This window comes from Podarcis cretensis (genome assembly GCF_951804945.1).
Source record: "Podarcis cretensis genome assembly, chromosome: 4".
Classification (NCBI taxonomy): Eukaryota; Metazoa; Chordata; class Lepidosauria; order Squamata; family Lacertidae; genus Podarcis; species Podarcis cretensis.
In genome coordinates, this window is record NC_137173.1 from 2,356,870 (window position 1) to 2,378,918 (window position 22,049).

General features: G+C 42.6%; 3 protein-coding genes and 1 long non-coding RNA gene across 4 annotated transcripts in view; 3 read left to right on the top strand and 1 right to left on the bottom strand.

The window, feature by feature from the left end:
• Window positions 1–22,049, bottom strand: part of LOC307214706 (uncharacterized protein) — a 214,116-nt gene that overhangs the window by 159,280 nt on the left and 32,787 nt on the right. The gene's annotated exons all lie outside the window — the stretch shown is intronic.
• The window catches only part of LOC307215192, a 181,629-nt gene that overhangs the window by 84,940 nt on the left and 74,640 nt on the right, over window positions 1–22,049 (top strand). The gene's annotated exons all lie outside the window — the stretch shown is intronic.
• Window positions 1,166–20,981, top strand: LOC307213891 (olfactory receptor 51H1-like; the record flags this gene model as incomplete). Its single annotated transcript, XM_079972126.1, has 2 exons — window positions 1,166–1,198; window positions 20,055–20,981. 2 exons carry the CDS (start codon window positions 1,166–1,168, stop codon window positions 20,979–20,981), a joined length of 960 nt encoding a protein of 319 aa, XP_079828252.1.
• Window positions 12,733–13,674, top strand: LOC307213892 (olfactory receptor 51H1-like; the record flags this gene model as incomplete). Its single annotated transcript, XM_079972127.1, has 1 exon — window positions 12,733–13,674. The coding sequence occupies one exon, from the start codon at window positions 12,733–12,735 to the stop codon at window positions 13,672–13,674; it is 942 nt and encodes a 313-aa protein (XP_079828253.1).

Genomic DNA, 22,049 nt, shown 5'->3' on the forward strand with positions numbered 1-22,049 from the left:
TCCAAAGTCTGGGAGCAGCCACCAAGAACTCCCTCTCCCGTGTCCCCACCAAATGTGTCTAGGAGGGTGATGGAACTGAGCCTCCGCCAAAGATCTCAGAGCCCTGGCAGATTCATATGAGAGAATATGATCTTTCAGATAGGCTGGACCTAAGACGTGTATAGTAGCGACTTGAATTAATTCTAAGCAAAAACAACAAAACAAACAGAAAATGTGCATGAAAAGGCTGATTTGAAAGTTCAACTTATGTGAATGGTAGTGTATTCAGCATCATATGCTAATGAGCATTTTTTGCTTTAGCTTATACATGCACTCCTTGAATTAATTCTAAGCTTATTTTCTGTATCCCCCCCACCCCCGTAATCACTGTGTCCAAATGTGTTTTCAAATACATACACGGTTCCTTATATTTTCCTTCCCCAAGCTGGATTTATGTATACTGTAATGTGCCTTTGATTTTCCTTTGATAAGTTTTAGGAATATGGTAACATCTTGAACACACCAAAATACAGTCACTAGCTTTTTGATTATGCACTTAATGGGGCCTCCTGCTGCTGCCGTGTCGCCACCACTGCACAATTTCTGTTTTCATCCTGAGGTAAAGTTATTAACCCGAGGTACTACTTCTGGGTTAGCAGAGTCTGTAACCCGAAGTGTTTGTAACCTGAGGTGTTTGTAGTCCGAGGTACCACTGTATAGCATTTCTAATTCAACAATAATACTGTTCTGCAGAAGAGAAATTAAGAGACTCTGAATTTGCAAAAGTCACACACGGCCACCTCCAACACTGAGCCCTTAGACACAATATTCAAGTGATCAGAACACTTAAGGCATTTTTTTCCTCAGAAATCTTCACAAAATCCCTGCAGCGTAAACCAGTATTTTCATGCTGGGATAGCGGATTCCTACTGAGGCTATCCAGTGACTTTGTGGCTGATGGAAGATTTTCAACAAAATGATTTATCAGCTCCCAGTTCAGACTGACAGCCACTTCACAAGTCCATGGTGGAGAGAGTGTCCCAGTTCCCCTTATGGTGCAATCAAACTGGCTTTAGGATCCTTGAGCTACAGAAATGATGTTAAACCTGTAAAATAATACCAGATTTCTAATATTCGTTTGACTTTTATTCCTTAGCATTTTCCCAACAAACACACTTGGGGAATAATGTCCTCCATCACCAGTTTCAACGACAGCCTTGTGAGCCACCAAACCTTTGTCCTGATTGGCATACCTGGGATGCAGGAGAAGAACTCTTGGATGGCCTTCCCACTGTTTGTGCTCTACGCCCTGACTCTGCTTGGGAATTTCACGATCCTCTATATCATCAAGATTGACCCAAGCCTCCATGAGCCCATGTACTTCTTCCTTTGCATGCTCGCCTGCTCGGATCTGGGCCTCTCCATTTCCACCATGCCAACAATGCTGGGGGTCTATTGGTTTGACTCAGGGGAAATCACACTGGATACCTGCATCAGCCAGATGTTCTTTATCCATTTGTTTCAATGGGCAGAGTCTGGCATTCTTGTGGCAATGGCTTATGACCGGTTCATTGCCATCCGTGATCCGTTAAGATACACCTCACTTCTCTCAAATTCTGCAATTGCAAAATTAGGAATAGCTATATTGTCCAGAGCTTTCTGTGTCTGCTTCCCACTCCCCTTTCTTATTAAACGGCTCCCTTTCTGCCGATCTAATGTGCTTTCTCATTCATACTGCCTCCACCCAGACACAATGAATTTAGCCTGTTCTGGCACAAAGGTCAATATTTTGTATGGTTTGGTAATGGTCATGTCTACTTTGGGGTTGGATGTTCTGATCATTTTCATATCCTATATCCTGATCCTGAAGACTGTTTTGAGCATTGCATCCCACCAAGAGCGCCTCAAGGCTCTCAACACCTGCGTCTCTCACATTTGTGCTATTTTGATCTTCTACGTCCCAATGATTGGCGTCAGTGTGGTTCATCGATTTGGGAAGCACCTTTTCCCCATTGTCCACATGCTGATGGCCAACATATACATTGCAGTCCCACCACTTATTAATCCCGTTGTGTACAGTGTGAAGACCCAGCAAATTCGACAGAGGATTTACAAAACTTTACGTTTTTTAAAAAACAGGAGCTGATATCTTTTCCAAATGACAATTCTGTGCTAAACAGAAGAGAAAGTGTTTTGTAAGGAAACTCAAAGCCTGAAGAAACAACAGGGTACAAAAGGGAAATACTTTTAGCTGGTTCAATCCTTAAAAGGATTAAAAATATATAGGAATTTTAGTTTCACTGTTAAAAAATGTTGTTCTTCAGTCTTTAGATTTCAAAGGTGTTTTTTTTAAAGAAATCGTTCCAGTGACAGAGAAGGATGAAACAAGGGTGCAGGAAGAAACTCAGATGGGCTAAAGCTCGGAATGAGCTCAGACTTGCAAGAAAGATTAGAAAATAACAATAGGGGTTTTTTCCGCTATGTTTGATGCATGAGGAAGAACAAGAACGTAGTACGTCCTTTGTGTGAAGAAGAAAGAGAACTGTTACAAGCTAGGTGGCTCAGGGGGAATGCTGTGGATGCAATGCATCTTGATTTTAGCAAGGCTTTTGTAAAAGTCCCCCATGCTATTGCTGAGAAGAAGCTGATATAATCTGAGCTAGATAGTGTCACTGTGAGGTCGATTTGTAGCTGGTTGACTGAACGAACCCGAAGTGTCATCATTAATGGTTCCTCATCATCTGTCAGGATGCTGTCAGCGACTCTCAGCTATTGCCCAGGAAAGTATAAAGACAAGGGAAGATTTCTTACCATCCTTTTTTTATTATTCAGTATTTACAGAGAGAGGTTACACAACCCAGCCTCTTGGATAATGGCGTTGTCCTGGGTGAATCTCAATCCCCCCCCCTTCTCTCCCACTTGCCCATTAGTCACTTCTATGGGTGCTGCTACGTACCCTCTGTCTTTGAGCTCTTTGCTCTCTTACTTTCAGGGCTCACCAGATTCTGGGAGATGGAGGGTCTGGAATGCTTTCGAATGTTGTGTCAGCCAGGTGTTGCTCTGGCTCTCCCATGATTTCCCAACTTTCCCTCTCATCTGCCTCTGAGCTGTGACCTTCCTCATACAGGAATTGTAAATCAATACTGGCTTTCTTCTACTTCTTCCAGGAAGTTTCAGAAAGTGGGGAGCGGTCGCCACCATTCCTCCTCTGCCCAGGCCCTGACATCATTTTGGAAAAAAGTGTGTGTGCCACAGGTTTCTATTCAGGGCTCGTTGTTGGTCAAGGTCTTGATAAATGACTCGGATGAAGGAATTGAGCGGATACTCAATAAAATTGCATATGACACCAAAACTGGGAGGGGTAGCTAATGCCACAGAAGCAGGATTTGAGATGAACTTAACATATTGGAGAACTGGGCGCAAACTGACAAAATGAGTTTCAGTTTGGACAGATGTAAAGTTCTACATGCAGGCAGGAATAACCAGGTGCAAAAATATATATGATGGGAGACACCTGGCTTGCCAGCACCATAGCGACAAGCTGGAAGGTGTGAAGAGGGGAGCCACCAAGATTATCAAGGGTCTGGAAACCAAGCCTTATTTGTGAGGAATGGTTGAGGGAGTTGGGTATGTTTAGCCTGGGACAGAGGAGACTGAGAGGAGATAATAATGTTGTTGTTTAGTCGTTTAGTCGTGTCCGACTCTTCGTGACCCCATGGACCAGAGAACGCCAGGCACTCCTGTCCTCCACTGCCCCCCGCAGCTTGGTCAGACTCATGCTGGTAACCTCGAAAACACTATCCAACCATCTCGTCAGGAACCGGCAAGCCACTCCAGTATCCCTGCCAAGAAAACTCCATGGACAAAGACAACAGGCATATAAAAAGAGATAATAATAGCCACCTTTATATATCTAAAGGGCTGTCCCATGGAATATGGAGCAAGCTTGTTTTCTTCTGCTTCAGGGGGTCAAAACATAAGGCCGTTTGGATCCCTTCCAACTCTGCGAATCTATGGTTCTATAAAACTTGAATCAATCAGCAGATATCCAATTTGAAAACAAAGCAAAAACATTCTGAAACTCTTAAAACATTCTAAAGACAAATGCAATGGAAAAGATCTGAAAGCAGTTATAATTACATGCATTGTTGGTGGTGCACCACAAAGGGCTTCTCCATCCCCATGCGCCCTGATCTGTTTACTAACTGATCCTCTTTTGAACCTTCATGACAAGACCTGGATTCTTTTACCCACATTTTAGGGGTCTTTGTTCTTCAGGGATCAGGAGTGCCCATTTGAATAATATATGGGGGGGGCAGGTAAGCCCTGCCCTGCATAATTGATCACATGACACAGTGCACACACACCATTTGAATGGCAATGCCCATCAACTTAGCGGTACAGCCCCATCAAATATTTTATTGGAGTGCCAAAGACCTTTTGGCCCCTAGGATTTGGTTCCTCTGCCAGGGAGGATGAGACCTCTCTGTTAAGATATTCTGTACCTCTCCTATTTCTCTGGTTATACAAAGGAGAGGAGCACAGAGTGATCCCTGGAACGCCTCTGAGGCAAGAACTCTGGGTCCTTGTGCAGGATCCACTGAGATTACCTAATACTTGCCACTAGGATTTGCAAGATCTCCTCTCACAGGATTCAGCAATCGTCTCCCAGTTTGAGGGCAGCTTGTCTCCCTGAGGGAAAAGAGTTTTTCAGTAACTCTTCACACACCATAAATATCACAGGCAGAATCCCTCTTGCAGCAGAACAGGCAGGATCAGCGTTGGCCCTGGGAGAAAGCACGTTAGCTTCACAGGCTGTGCCATGAAGTCAGGTAAGTGCAAAGGACTGCATGAGCTATCAAACAGATGTGTTTTCCTCTGATTACTTCAGAGATGTTTGTCTGAGTAATGTAAAGATGCTGCCATTCATACTGGGAGCCAGAAAGAGACTGGGTTTAATCTGGAACTTAATATGGGAGGGAGGGTTTGGGCTGATCAAGAAAACATCTGGACTTCCGGAGGCGGCGCGAACGGCAATGGCTGCCCTTTCCTAGCTGGGAGAGGGAAGCTCCGCCGAAAAAGGGTCTCCCGCTGCGGCGAAGCGGAGACCCATCTTGGAAAACCACAGGCAGCAGAAGCCTGTGGTCTTGGGATCCGGCGGGCGCCAGGAGCAGCCCCCAAAACGTTGAAGGAACCCCGTAAGGGGCTCCGGATCGCGGAGGGGGTTGCGGCGCTGTGGATCGTTCCGCAATCGGCGGAGTGAAGCCGCGTTGCTGCTGTCGGTGAGCGCTGACCTTTCTTCCTAAACTTCAGATTCGGAAAACAACAACCCGTGAGTAAAAGGACTTTACAAAGTTTTGGGACTTAAAATACTGAATTTGGCTGAAAGCGGAGTGACGAAAAATAGGAAGTCCGTCTTCCGCTGTCATTGAATCCCTAAGCAAAGAGCCGGAGGAGTGGAGGCAAAGAGTGAACTTTTAACCTAACTGATCTGGACACCCGTGGAAATTATTTTTAAGCAGAATAAGGACTTTAAGTAATTGATTACATGACTTTTATCTGGACTGTGATACCTTTCTTCTATTTGGATTACAATTTAAGCAAGAAACCCAGGTGCTGGAACTGCCTGAGCAACTGAGCAGTCAGCTTGCAGGGTTGGATACTTTGAATTTAAACTTTGAAACAATCTGAGGGAGTTTGAACTGGCTACTTTGAAGCACCTTTTGGAATACCAGTAAGCACTGTCTGAAACACTGTGGCTTTTTAAACACTAACTCTGCTAAAAGCTACCTTATTGAAGGTTCCTGGACATTAAATTGGATTTTATTATTTTTATTGGAATTGTCTTCTTCCCTAAAGACATTTTAAGCTCCCCCTAGAGGATTTGGGATTAATAGCAGTGACATTGTTTTACTTTCCTTTTCCCGGCCTCCTGCTTGACTATTACCATCTGGGCCGTTGCTCTCTCATGGGAACAACTCAGCTTGACCTTGAATTTTAGATAACTCTGGAATGAGTGGCGCAAGAAAAAAGGGACCGAGAACCAGACAAACAACTTTAACCGCAGTCTCCCAGGCACGCAGATCATCTGTGCCTACTGTGCTTACTTTGCCTACTCTGACTTCTGAGAAAGAAGCTGCTTCTCTGCCACGGGCAGAAACTGAGGAATTACAACCGGAAGAGATGGCCTCAGGAGAAATTAGTTCTACTTTAGAGAAAATTCTTGAAAAACTGGAATCTTTGGATAAAAAAGTTGATCAGCAAACAGCTAAAATTGATCATAATACTGAATGTTTAAATAGACTAACTGGACAAGTTGCACAGAATGTGCAAGCAATTGGAGAACTGAAGGAGACTGCAGGTGAAAATCGGAAATTGGCTGAGGATACCAGCCAAAGACTGGGAAATTTAGAGAAAGAGGTAAGACCACTCAGCAAACAAGTAGGTGAACATCAGACCTATCTTTCTATGATAGAACTACAGAACAGACAGACCAATTTAAGGATAAGGTCGGTACCAGAAGTGGAAGAAGGTAACCTAGCTGAGTTCCTGACTAAAGAATTTTCCAAGTTTTGGAACTTAGAGGAAAAAGATTTTAAAATCATATCAGCCTTCAGACTTGGAAGATTTATAAAGAGAGAGAAGCCCAGAGACTGTTTAATAATACTGAGATCAAAGGAGGAAAGGGACAAGATTTTGGGTCTACATTACGGAGGGTCACTGGATATTTTGGACAAAAGAATTGAAATTTTCAAGGATATTCCTAAACAACTGTTGGACCTTAGATCTGACTACCTGGAACTAGCAAGATTGTTAAGGAGCAACACAATTATCTTCAGGTGGGATTTTCCTCAAGGATTATCTTTCACTTTTAGAGGGAAGAAGATTAAAATCAGATCACTGGAAGATAGAGACAAGTTTCTGACTGTGTACGGAGAGGACCTTCAAAAAGGGCTTGAATTACCCTCGGGGCCTGTAGTACCAGGGGTGCCTGCACCCTCGGATCCTGAAGACCCAGCGAACAAGGTACCACCCCTAGAAAAATAACCAGATTTATCCAGGATGTCTCTGCAACTTTTGAGTTGGAATATAAATGGCTGTAACATTCCGGAAAAAAGAAGAAAAAATTTTCATATATTAAAAAAGGAACAACTGGACATTATTTGCTTACAAGAAACACATGTGACTAGGCTCCACAGGAAAGTATTAATAAACAAAAGACTTGGTCAGGAATTTATATCTTCAGACAAAGTAAAGAAGAGAGGCGTGGTGATATATGCAAAAGAGAGCCTGTCACCTAAATTTTTATTTAAAGATGAACATGGAAGAATTTTGGCAATCAAAATACAACATCAAGGAGAAAAGATTCTGATATTAGGAATTTATGCACCAAATGAAGGGAAGTCGGAATTTTTCAAGAAGTTGCATGAGACTATGCTGGATTATCTGGATTATGACAACATCATCATGATGGGAGACATGAACGGGGTCGTATCAACCAACATGGATAAGTCACAAAGCCAGAATGTTACAAAAGATGGCAGACTATCAAAGACCTTTTTTGAACTGACTGACAATATGGACTGGATTGATATTTGGAGAACGAAGAACCCCTTGGGAAAAGAAGGAACATTCTTCTCTGAAGCCCAGCTGACTTGGACAAGAATCAACCAAATATGGATAACTAGAGGTCTGGCACCCAAGGTCAGAAAGGTGGAAATCTGCCCAAAAACGTGCTCCGACCATAATGCACTGAAAATGGATATGATACTATTACCAACTGGCTCCTTTAGATGGAAGATGAATGACAATTTGTTCAGAGATCAGGAGATTATTAAGAAGGCCCAGAAAGCATTGAAGGACTATTTCGAGATAAATATGAACACTACGGTGGAAAAAAGAATTATTTGGGATGCAAGTAAAGCTGTGATGAGGGGGTTCTTGATACAACAGAATGCTGCAAGGAAGAGGACACAAAACAACAGAAAAGATAAGATTTTGGAGAAAATAAAAGAATTAGAGAAGAAGCTAAGATCAAACCCGAAGTCCTTGCCGATCTTGAGAGAAATCAAACTCTATCAAGCACAATATTCTAAACTGATAAATCAGGAAATAGAGTGGAAGATTAAATTAATGAAACAAAAAACTTTTGAATCGGCAAATAAATGTGGGAAACTGCTAGCTTGGCAGTTGAAGAAGAGACAAAAATTGAATACAGTTACAAATTTGGAAATTGAAGGAAGAAACATTCAGAACCCCACGGAGATTAGAAAGTGTTTCCAGAAATACTTCAAAAAATTATATACCCAAGGGCCGCAGAATGAGGTCGAGATTAAACAATTTTTGGAGAAAAATGGACTTAAAAAATTGTCACAAGAAAATAGATCTCTCCTGAACAGTAAAATAACATGTCAAGAAATTGAACAAGCCATTCAAAACATGAAACTGGGCAAATCTCCAGGGCCAGATGGGCTAACCTCCAAGTATTATAAGACATTAAAAGACCACTTGATACAACCACTGATGGAGGTTAGCAATGAAATTATGGAGGGGAGGAGGGCGCCGGAATCGTGGAAGGAAGCTTTCATCACATTGATACCAAAATCGGAAGCTGAAAAGACACAACTTAAGAACTACCGTCCCATCTCCCTTTTAAATGTGGATTACAAAATATTTGCAGATGTCCTGGCAAGTAGACTTAAAAAAGTTTTAAATGAAGTAATTCATAAAGACCAGGCAGGCTTTCTCCCAGGTAGACACATGTTTGCTAATACAAGGAACATTATTGACATCTTGGAACTTTTGCAAACTGATATAAACACAAAAGCAGTGCTAATTTTTATAGATGCGGAGAAGGCCTTTGATAATATCTCTTGGAAATTTATGAAGGGAAATTTAAAAGAAATGGGAGTGGGCCGGGGTTTTGAGAATGGGATTGATGCAATATATTCAGAACACAAGGCTAAATTGATAGTAAACAATGTGGTTACAGAAGAGTTTAAAATTGAAAAAGGAACACGACAAGGCTGCCCGATTTCCCCTTTGTTATTTATATCAGTTCTGGAGGTGCTCTTGAATATGATTAGAGGGGACCGGTTGGTGGAAGGGATTCAGGTCGGAGCGAAACAATATAAACTTAAAGCCTATGCAGATGACCTAGTTCTGACCCTGCAGGAGCCAGAATCTAGTACGAAAAGAGTGTTACAACTGATTCAAGATTTTGGTCGGGTGGCGGGATTTAAATTAAACAAACAGAAAACTAAAGTGCTGGGGAAAAATTTGACAGATACAGAGTCAGAACGGTTTCAGAGAGAGACAGAATTAACTGTGGTTAAAAAAGTAAAGTACCTAGGGGTAAACATGACAGCAAAAAATCTGAGTCTATTTAAGGATAACTACGAAAAATGTTGGTTTGAAATTAAGAGAGACTTGGATAGTTGGACAAAATTGAAGCTTTCTTTGTTAGGCCGAATTGCTGCTGTTAAGATGAATGTATTGCCAAAGATGTTGTTTTTGTTTCAAACATTGCAGATTGTGGACAAGACAGAGTGCTTCCGGAAGTGGCAGAGAGATATATCTAAATTTGTCTGGCAGGGCAAAAAGCCCAGAATTAAGTTTAAGATACTAACTGATGCGAAAGAAAGAGGGGGCTTTGCCCTGCCGGACTTAAAGTTGTACTATGAAGCCGCAGCTTTTTGCTGGCTAAAAGACTGGCTACTTCTTGAAGACACTGACGTATTGGATTTGGAAGGGTTTAACAATGCTTTTGGTTGGCATGCATACCTATGATACGATAAGGTTAAGATCAATAAGGTCTTCAAGAACCATATTGTCAGGAAAGCAGTTTTTAATGTCTGGACAAAATACAAAGACTTATTGGAAAACAAAACTCCGAGGTGGCTTTCACCTCTGGAAGCTAAGGCCCGAAAAAGACCCAATATGGAGGCCAAATGGCCAAAATATTGGGAAATATTAGAAAAAGAAGGAGACAATTGGAAATTGCAGAGTTTGGAGAAAATGAAGGATAAAGTGCGAGACTGGTTACATTACGCTCAGATTAAAGAAGTTTTTAAAAATGACAAAAAGGTAGGGTTCCAGGTGGAGAAATCGAAGTTGGAAACAGAATTGTTAGAACCAAAAAATAAGGTACTATCAAGAATGTATAACTTGCTGTTGAAATGGAATACACAAGACGAAATGGTTAAATCGGTTATGATAAAGTGGGCTCAGGATATTGGGCATAATATCTTGTTTGAGGACTGGGAAAGGTTGTGGACCACAGGGCTGAACTTCACTGCATGTAATGCTTTGAAGGAAAATGTAATGAAAATGATATATAGATGGTACATGACCCCAGTTAAACTTGCCAAAATATACCATTTGTCTGATAATAAATGTTGGAAATGTAAAGAACATGAAGGAACATTCTTTCACCTCTGGTGGACTTGCCCTAGAGTGAAGGCCTTCTGGGAAATGATATATAATGAGTTGAAAAAGGTATTTAAGTATACCTTCACTAAGAAACCAGAGGCCTTCCTTCTGGGCATTGTCGGCCAGAAGGTGTTAAAGAAGGACCGAACATTTTTTATGTATGCAACAACGGCAGCAAGGATACTCATCGCTAAGAGCTGGAAAACTCAAGATCTACCCACACTGGAAGAGTGGCAGATGCAGCTGATGGACTATATGCAACTGGCCGAGATGACTGGTAGAATTCGAGACCTGGGAGAAGAGAGGGTTGAAGAAGACTGGAAGAAATTCAAGATTTATTTACAAAAGTATTGTAATTTGGCAGAAGACTAAGAAGGATGCTAGATCATAAATAACTGCCTACCATTGAATTAGACTTGAATTTGACGATAAGTGAGATGAGGAAAATATAAAATTTATGGAGAATTATTAGATTAAATTAATTGAACGAGATTTAAGAATATAAACAAGATGATAAATTGCTGGAAAAAGGTTATAATGATGTAAGTGGGAGCGGGAGACGAGAGGGAGTCCAAAGAAGTTTTGAAAAAACGTGTTATGATCCATGTTATATTGTTTATCATTTTTGCATTTTGTATTTATTTAAAAAATTTCAATAAATATTTATAAAAAAAAAGAAAACATCTGGTTTCCTGGATCAGGAGTCAATAATCCGGAGGTTGTACTGCTCTGCTCTATCTTGTGGGCAGGGGGTCTGCTTTCCAGAAAGGAGGAGGAGGAGAAGGACTACACAACAAAAGGACTATAGGACCACTCAGTGAGGAAGAATGGAACATTGTGGTGGCCTGCAATTTTTGCTACATCATCTGTCTGGAGTAGGGGGAAAATCTCCCCCATGGCCCTTTCCACTCTACACTTCTATGATTCTATGATCACGATCCTCTCATCAACTGGATAGGGCTGCAAAATGAAGGACCTCCATATCAAGGTGTCTTCTCATAAGAGGAGGACATGGGTGAGGCCAGTCCTGTCCTTCCCCAATAATACTATACGTCTAGTGATTTATATCTACCTTTTCTAATTTAAGTATTGCACTGTGATTGTTATTTCAATTTTACAGATGAGAAGTTGGGAGACTGAATATTTGAAATCCACACTCTTATGACCTCCACTCCACTGGTAAGACTTGTGAGACTTTTGGGGATTGATTTTGATGTGTTCTATGGCCAGGGCAGAAGGTGAGATTAAGCAGTAGTCAAGACTGCTGTTCTTTCTTTGAGTAGAGGCTCTAAGACAACTTTTCCTCTTGGACTAAACTGGGTGATTTCTCAGTACGTTACAAAATATCTTACATCATGTCACAATAAGAATTTTATGACTCTTTAGAACCCATCCACAGAAAGCTCTTGGGTTGGCATGTTCTCCTTCCCCAGGTTCCTACGATTTTACATCAACCTTGCAAACACTTCAAACACCTTATTGGCCAAACAAGCCTTTGTATCTCTTCAAAAGAACACCACTTGGCATCAAAACCTATCTGAGATCCTGGTTAGATACACCCTACCGGAGTTTAATATCCTCAAACTGTGGAGCCCGGACAAAGTTCGGGAATGGATCCTGGAGACAGACGCTCTGTTAGATATCACAAAAATACAGAACCCAGGGTCCTCCCACTGGTTTCCCCGACTGAAAACAGTCAAAACCTGCGCCAATTACTTGGCGAATATCACCAATCCCACCCTTCGGAGAGCCTTCACCATGGCCCATTTTCAAACCATTCCTACGGCCTATCTGTCAGGCAGATATGCAAAAATCCCAGTAGAGCAGCGTATATGTCCTTGTCATATGAGAACCAAAGAGGATCTCACACATTACATGTTGTATTGTCCCATCTATTCGGCCTTCAGGGATGCGATGTTACAAACTATTCCCAAATCAATAGTCAACTCTGAGGACCAAGTAAAGTTTTTACTGGTGGACGCTGATCCACGGATTTCTCACGTGGCAGCGGTCTTTGTGGTGAAGGCTATGAAAACTAGGGTATGGTTTCTGAATGAAATGGTGAGGTCCCTCCCATTGCTCTCCTAACCTGTTGCTGTATCTTCTTTCCTGAATGGTGGGGTTTTTTGGGGTAGTTTCCTTGCTGGGACAGCATGGCATGAATTTTAGCTTATTTTTATAATTTGATTGTTTATCTTTTAATAATGTTTTATGGTATTTTGTGTAAAGGCATGGACCTCACAAATTTAATAAACTTGTTGTTGTTGTTGTTGAACTTTTATTATTCCTTAATATCTTTCCACCAAAAGCACCAGGGGAACGATGTCCTCCACCAGCAGATTCAATGACAGCCTTGTGAGCCACCAAACCTTTGTCCTGATTGGCATCCCTGGGATGAAGGAGAAGAACTCTTGGATGGCCTTCCCACTGTTTGTGCTCTATGCCCTGACTCTGCTTGGGAACATCACGATCCTCTATGTCATCAAGACCAACCAAAGTCTCCATGAGCCCATGTACTTGTTCCTTTCCATGCTCGCCTGCTCGGATCTGGGTCTCTGCATCTCCACCATGCCAACTATTCTGAGTGTGTATTGGTTTGACTCTGGGGAAATCCCACTCAACGCCTGCATCAGCCAGATGTTCTTTATCCATGCCTTGCAAGGGAATGAGTCCGGCATTCTTGTGGCAATGGCTTTTGACCACTTGATTGCCATCCGTGATCCACTGAGATACAAATCACTTCTACCGAATTCAGTCATTGCAAAAATAGGTATAGCTATCTTGTCCAGAGGTTCCTGTGTCTGCTTCCCATTCCCCTTTCTCATTAAACAGCTCCCTTTCTGCAGATCCAATGTCCTTTCTCACTCCTACTGTCTCCACCAAGATGCCATGAAGTTAGCCTGTGCAGACATAAAGGTCAACATCTTCTATGGTTTGATAATAGCTGTTTGCACTTTAGGGACAGACATTGTTATCATTCTTGCATCATATGTCATGATCCTGAAGACTGTTTTGAGCATTGCCTCTCACGAAGAATGCTTCAAGGCTCTGAACACCTGTGTGGCCCACATTGCTGCCATCCTGATTTTCTATGTCCCAATGATTGGCATTGCTGTGGTACATCGATACGGGAAGCACCTCTCCCCCATTGTCCACATTCTGATGGCCAACACATTTGTTATGGTTCCACCACTTCTCAATCCTGTTGTGTACTGTGTAAAGACCCAACAAATTCGGCAAAGGGTATGGAATATAAAAAGGTAAAAGGTAAAGGTACCCCTGCCCGTACAGGCCAGTCTTGACAGACTCTGGGGTTGTGCGCCCATCTCACTTAAGAGGCCAGGGGCCAGCGCTGTCCGGAGACACTTCCGGGTCACGTGGCCAGCGTGACATCGCTGCTCTGGCCAGAGCCAGAGCCAGAGCCAGAGCCGCACACGGAAACGCCGTTTACCTTCCCGCTGGTAAGCGGTCCCTATTTATCTACTTGCACCCGGAGGTGCTTTCGAACTGCTAGGTTGGCAGGCGCTGGGACCGAGCAGCGGGAGCGCACCCCGCCGCAGGGATTCGAACCGCCGACCTTTCGATCGGCAAGCCCTAGGCGCTGAGGCTTTAACCCACAGCGCCACCTGCGTCCCTATATACTGCACTTTAAAAAAAAGTTGGGTTCGATATTTCGACCGGAATAAAATTCAGTGATGAAAGGAAGATATAGTAGTTTATATTTAGGGATAGATGGATCCATCCCAGGTCATCTCTGTTTTTGTTTTTTGTTTTTTTAAAAAATATGATTTTCAGTTTATTTAAAAAATATTTTAAAAATACGATTTCAATTGTTTTACGATCATTCTAACATTTTGATATTCGACTTCTTTCCTCCTCTTTCTGCGGTTCCTTAAATATATTTTTTATATTTCCTGCATATTCCAAATTAACTTAACTTGTTCATTTATTCATCCACTTTAAATATTTACTCTTATAAAACTGCAGGTCATTATGAGAACCCTGCTAATGTTCTTATCTTTTTACACTTCGTTTTTAAATATTCCACAAACCATTTCCATCCTTTTATAAAAAGTTTGTTATCTTGATTTCTTATTCTTCCAGTAAATTTCACCATTTCTGCATATTCCATAAGTTTTTGTATCAATTCTTCCTTTGCTGGGATTTCTGCTTCTTTCCATTTTGGGGCAAGTAACATTTTTGCCTCTGTAGTAGCATACATAAATAAGTTTCTATACAGTTTGTGTAGTTCTGCACCTATAATTCCAAAAAAAGAAAGCTTCTGGGTTTTTTACAAATGTAAAATGTAGAAATGCATCCCAGGTTATTTCTGAATCTGTTTAATATTGAGTCTGTTTTGTCCTTTTTATTCTGATATATTTAATGGCAGACACTGAGCAATTCTGCACAGATTCCATACACGAAGAAGAAGAAAGATTAATACTTAGGAATAGGGCTGTTGGTGGAGAATATTAATTTTTTTCTTTAAAATTGTATCTTCCTGAAAACTCCATTTTCTTTTCAGCCTGTGGCCTAGCTAAACTGCATGAGCAATATTTACCTCTTACAATGCAGAATGGATTGCTTTTTAGGTAGCAGATGTTTGCTCCAGAACATTGAAAAGAATAAACTGATAATGCCCATGGCAACTGCTGTATGCAGGAAAGGAGGGTTGGCTAGGCTAGATGATTATGCTTAAACCTGAATTGATAGCAGAATGGAGATGTTCCTCACAGAGAGATGAGAGAGGAGGCTGATGGATCCAATGGGTTTCCAGATGGCTCTGGGAGATTTCCTGGCTGATATCACTGGAGCTCCTGGCAAAGACCTGGCCAACTTCTGGAACATCCAGATGGCTCAGGCCATTGATATGATCACCCCAGAGTGCCCTTTCCCACCTCACGGAGCCCCTTGGCTCCCTGGTATACTCCAGTGTATGGGATGAGGAAACATACTGGAAGATGTCTTCAACATGAGTGGAGGAGAGATTTGGTCAAATGCAATGGGGAGGGCTCATTATCAAGCCTACCTAGAGACATCAAAGAAGGCATACTCCATTGAATCCTCACTATGCCATCCAGCAGAGCTTTCCTGTCTAGTAGTGTTTGCAAAGCATTTTGAGGATAAAATCACTTTCATCCACCAAGATCTTGACTCCACTGTTTTAGCAGCTGAAACTCAAGGGTTATCCAGAGCACAGTCTAGTCCTGTTATGTTGCATGAGTTTCAGTTGGTGAGGCTCAAGGATGTGGACAAGGTCCTTGGATCGGTCAGGGTGACGCTCTAGATCAGGCATGGCCAAACTTTGCCACCCAGCTGTTTTGGGACTACAACTCCCATCATCCCTAGCTAACAGGACCAGTGGTCAGGGATGATGGGAATTGCAGTCCCAAAAGAGCTGGAGGGCCAAGTTTGGCCATGTCTGCTCTAGACCTTTGCCTCTCTTGGCTGGTAAAAGCCAGCAGGGTGTGGGTGTTAGTTTCTGTTTGCCACTGTGTAGTGTTTTGGAGCCACAAGACTCTGTTTACATTCCAGAGATTCCAGACTGTTGGAAGTCTCACGGAAGACAGGAGACGGATGTGACGTTACTGATTTCCTGTACCTTTGTTGTTCAGCTGCTCTCTGCTCTCACAGAGAGAGAATGTATATTTATTTTCTGTCTGCATAGCTTAGAAAATAAATCATAGCGATGTAGCCATAAATCTCATCACTTCCACGTGCTGCTTTGACTCTCTGCTGAATGGGGGATGTGCCTGGAGCCTTGTCAGAGGCTCAGGTCGTCAATCACGTCAGAGGCGATTCCGGAGGACTTGGCCGGAGGAGGAATCTCCGCTCGACCGAGCTGATAAAGCTCATCCTCCTCCGCTTGGTGAATCGTACCTTCCTGCGGAGTAAAGGACACGAACAGGTGTTTGTCTTTGCAGACGTGCCGGGTCACTCGTGAGTCAACAATGAAGAAAGATCTAGACGTCTTCCGGACCTTTGGAGTGTAGCATGAGACCATAACCTTGTGTTGCATTATCTTGGACTTCTGACCTTTGTCTTTGCCTTTCCATGCGAGCTGGCTAGGTCAAGAAGGTGATCAATGCCTCTTTAGGAGAGGGGGTGGTCCCTGCCTGTTTGAAGGGGCACATCTTTAAAGAGACACAGCTTCAGGCGCCAAGCAAAAACATTCCTCTTCAACCAGGCCTTTGACTGATTAACACCCAATGACTTTTAAAAGTGTTGCGGGGGGTGGAGCAATATTGGGTTGTTTTCTTATTATTATTATTATTATTATTATGTATCCTGTGGTTTTTATCCTGTATTTTTATGTTGTGAACTGCCCTGAGATCTAAGGATGCAGAACGGTATACAAATGTAATAAATAACTCCATTTGACTGATTAATTGCCACCTGTGATCCACTGACATGCAGATCACTTCTCCAAAATTCTTTAACTGCAACATTTGGTGCAGCTATCTTGTTCAGAGGTCTTGGTTTGTGCTTCCTATTTCCTTTTCTTATTAAATGGCTCCCTTTCTGTAGATCCAATGTTGTTTCTCACTCTGACTGGTGAAAACAACTTCTTTAACCAAAAGTGGATTGATTAAGTCAGGCCAAATCAAACATGCTCATAAACACAATATCTAGACAGGACTCCCCTGCAGATCCCAGGGCCTGACCTGGCAGAAATGGGGAGAGGCGCTCCATCAGGTACTTGGTTCTCAGGTTGTGTGGGGCTTTGTACATTAAAAAAAAAAAAAAACACATTGGCCCCGGTTGCAAATAGGCAAACACACAGTTCACACACGGTTGGTGTTACATGATCCCTTTCTGTTGCACCACTTGCAATGCATGCAGCAGACTTTGGAATCCACTGCAACTCCTGGACAATCCTGAAGGGTAGTTCCTCGTAGAGTGAACTGTAGCAATCCAGTTGCGAAAGCCATAAGAGTATAGGTCCATGTGCCCCATAATTGTCCTTCTCTGGTCAAGCCCTGCATCTAGGAGCGGAACCCCTTCTTGAGGTGTCTTGTCTGTGGCATCAGGTATCAGTAACGAAAAACCTCTAGGTCTCACCTCAGCCATAGAATCAAGGACCAAATGAAGCTGAGTTTCTTTGCCCTTTATGTGCTCTGCAAATTTCCCCTGTATGGGGCAAAGTCGTTGTGATTTAAATAGGATTTTTCAGCTCTGCGTGGATAGTTTTTCCCGTTTTTATGCTCTTAGCCTCATTCATCTTCATTTTTTGTCATATTTGGTTAAGTTCTACTAAGTAGAACTCATGGGCACCCATCAAAGCTGAATGTTGGAAGATCTGGTGCAGTTAAAACAAATAACTCATTTGAGCAATGCAGAGTTAAACTGTGGAACTCTCTCCCACTGGAGGCAATGATGCCCACCAACTTGGATGGCTTTAAAGGAGGATTAGACAACAAGAAGAAGAAGAGTTTGGATTTGATATCCTGCTTTATCACTACCCTAAGGAGTCTCAAAGCAGCTAACATTCTCCTTTCCCTTCCTCCCCCACAACAAACACTCTGTGAGGTAAGTGGGGCTGAGAGACTTCAAAGAAGTGAGACTGGCCCAAGGTCACCCAGAAGCTGCATGTGGAGGAGCGGAGACTCGAACCCGGTTCCCTAGATTACAAGACTACCGCTCTTAACCACTACACCACGCTGGCTCTCACATGGAGAAGAGGCACTCCTGCTTTTTCTGGTTTGATGAAGATATGGTGAGTTTTTCTTAAAGTATTGAAAAGCAACTTTTTAATGATTTTATTGTGTGTGTATACCACCATCCTACAGGTTGAGCGATGGAATATGAATGAAATGTACTAACTAACTAACTAACTAACTAACTAACTAACTATCACTGTTCTCGCAACTGACAATTATTTGTTTACTACTTGAAACTCTTTTAGAGTTTACAGCAATGTCATTCTTTTACCCAGACCCAGAATTTAGGGGTTTTCAGATCTGCATGGAGAATGAGACCACCCTGTTAGGATAGTCTGTCTGCATCCCACTTCTCTGGTTATACAAAAGAGGGGAGCGCCGAGTGATCTCTGGAATGCCTCTGAGAGTGGAACTGCAAGTCCTTGCGCAGGTTGCCTGGATGCGTCCTTCTACTTGCAGCAGGGATTTCAGAGATCTCCTCCCAATGGGGTTCAGCAATTTTCTAGTGGTTCGGGAGTAGCTGGCCTCTCTGAGAAAAAACATTCTTGCTATAACCCTTTGTGCATTAAAAAGCGCAGATGGGATCCCTCTTGGAGCATCAAAGACAGGCTCAGCGTCCCTCTGGGAAGAAATCATGTCAGGTACACAGCCTGTGCCATGAAGTCGGGTAAGCGCAGCAGACACCACGAGACACAAAAGAGAGAGAGAGTTTTCGATTGATCAGCTTCAGAGAGGTTTCCCTCAATCAAGAGGCCACGAGATGATGGAAACTGTTCTGATTTTATTCTCATGCTTTATGTTATATCATATTTGGGGGGGTTGTAAATATTGTGCATATCAGAGTTCTTGCTAATTGTTAGTTTCAGGTAATATGAAAATAACTGTGACACGCTTATGGGAAGCTATCACATACATGAAGTACTGTGGTATCACTGCTGAATTTTGATGAGAATAATTATTATCTTTTCCAATACGGTTATTATGGTCCTTATCATGCAACTTAAAATGCTGCAATTCATACTGGGTCAGCCAGAGAGAGACTGGGATTCAATGTGGAATTTAATATTGGGGGGATGGTTTGGGCCAGTCAGGAAAAACTGCTGGCTCCTGGAACAGGTGCCTATAATTTGGAGTTTGCACTGCTTTTCTGTTGCTTATTGTGAACAGGAGCATTGCCCAGGGATATAGAGGACAAGGTCTACAGAACAATGGAATGGTAGAAGCTTTCGTTTGAGAATTGTAGCTTATATGAAGCCTGACTGTTTCAGACAGGAAAAAACATTAACAACCTCTTAAAGAAAAACAGATTTATGTAAGATTTCCTGCACTCTTTAATATTTATTTATCTTCCTCTGCAAATAGCTTGGTGGTTCTTATCTTCTGCAAGCAAAATCTAATTTCAGCACTTTTTATTCAGTGTTGTTTGTATTTTTGTTTTTCTCTTAAAAATTACTCTGTCAATATTCTCTTTCTTCATATTTCAGCTTCTGATCATCTCTGGTCATGTTCCTCTTGCCCACTTGATGGGGCTGTAAAAAGGACCTCCGTTTCAAGGTGTCTTCGAAGAAGAGCAAGATGAGGGGTGACTGCTACCCAATCCTTCCCTTGTACAGCTATACATGCAGTCATTTGGACAGATAATTTCTAATTCAGCAATGTCACTGTATTTTTTATTTCTGTTTTGCAGATGAGAAACTGGCAATTTTTATGACAGGGTTGGAGTGTTATTTAGCCAGGATAGGAGGTGAACTGAAGCAGCATTCAGGACTTTTCTTCCTTCCTTGAATAGAGGATCTAACACAAATTTTGCTGTTGAATTAAAACGGGGTATCCCCTTTCATAAAGGCAATATGACATTGATAGAATCTGTAAGGTTGTGGAAAAACCTCTAATATACAGATCACTTTTAGGACTCCTTCAACTCCTTTCACCAAAAGCACTTGGGGGATGATTTCACTTCTGACCAACTCCAATGACAGCATTATGAGCCACCAAAACTTTGTCCTGATTGGCATCCCTGGGATGCAGGAGAAGAACTCTTGGGTGGCCTTCCCACTGTTTGTGCTCTACGCCCTGACTCTGCTTGGGAACATCACGATCCTCTATGCTATCAAGATTGACCCAAGCCTCCATGAGCCCATGTACTTCTTCCTTTGCATGCTCGCCTGCTCGGATCTGGGCCTCTGCATCTCCACCATGCCAACTATGCTGGGGGTCTACTGGTTTGACTCTGGGGAAATCCCATTCAATGCCTGCATCAGCCAGATGTTCTTTATCCATATATTACAAGCAATAGAGTCTGGCATTCTTGTGGCAATGGCTTTTGACCGATTCATTGCCATCCGTGGTCCCCTGAGATACAGGTCACTGCTCTCAAATTCAGTCATTGCAAAAATAGGTATAGCTATCTTATCCAGAGGTCTCTGTGTCTGCTTCCCATTCCCATTTCTCATTAAACGGCTCCCTTTCTGCAGATCCAATGTCCTTTCTCACTCCTACTGTCTCCACCAAGATGCCATGAAGTTAGCCTGCGCAGACACAAGAGTCAACGTTTTATATGGTTTGATCGCAGTCATGTGCACAGTACTGTTGGATGCTCTCGTCATTCTTGTATCTTATATTCTGATCCTGAAGACAGTTTTGAGCATTGCTTCTCGAAAAGAGTGTCTGAAGGCTCTCAACACCTGTGTGGCCCACATTTCTGCCATCTTGATCTTCTACGTCCCAATGATTGGTATCACAGTGGTACATCGATATGGGAAGCACCTTCCCCCCATTGTCCACATGCTGATGGCCAACATATTTGTTACTGTCCCACCACTTCTCAATCCCATTGTGTACAGTGTGAAGACCCAGCAAATTCGGCAAAGGATATGCAGCATATTGCATCTGAAAAGAACTAGGGGTTGATATTTCTCCCAAAGGAGAATTCTGCCGTAAGAGGAAGATAAAGTGTTTGTGTTTTATAATTAGGGATAAATGGATCCATTCCATGTCTCCTCTGTATCTGTGCACCTTTTGTGCCTTTGTGCAATAAGGATGGGAAGTTTCTCCCAGTTGCTGTGACAGTGGCAGTGCATTGCCACTCAGCAATACCTCATACCCTCCAAAATCTCCAATGGTCTACCATCATACTGCCTTGCCACAGAGGATGGAAGATTTCTGGGGTGATTTTTGCACCGCTTCTGGGCCTGCAGTGGGGGCAGGTTTTGCCAACACCTAGGTATGCCTCTGCCTCTCTAATAACTAGTCTGCTTTGTCCTTTCCTCAAATTTATTTTCTTACAAAGGATCCTAAACAATGCCACAGTTTCCATACAAAATATAATCTATGCTTACTTACGAGTAGGGCTCTAAGGTGCTGTCAATTTACCTTTTGGTGTGTATTCTTTAAACCAAGGGGTTTGTCCCATCATGTTGCTGTTCACATTTGGCATTAAAAGAAATGGAATTCATTTTGTTGGTTATTCTTCTTCCTCAACCTGCTGTCTCGCTTCAACCTTCAGCCCGACGGGAAGCAGAAGTCCCACTGTCTCTCCATCCCTATGTTGCTCTGCAGGCTTAGCAGAGACACTCTCTTAGCTTAGAGAAAAAGTGGGTAAGAGCAGTGGCATAGCGTGGGTTGTCAGCACCCAGGGCAAGGCAAGTAATTTGCACCCCCTAACCCGTGGATTTGCACCCCCTAACCCGTGGATTTGCACCCCCTAACCCCCAGATGTTGCACCCGGTGCAGCCAGCCCCCCCTGCACTCTACACCACTGAATCATAGAATCATAGAGTTGGAAGAGACCACAAGGGCCATCGAGTCCAACCCCCTGCCAAGCAGGAAACACCATCAGAGCACTCCTGACATATGGTTGTCAAGCCTCTGCTTAAAGACCTCCAAAGAAGGAGATTCCACCACACTCCTTGGCAGCAAATTCCACTGTCGAACAGCTCTTACTGTCAGGAAATTCTTCCTAATGTTTAGGTGGAATCT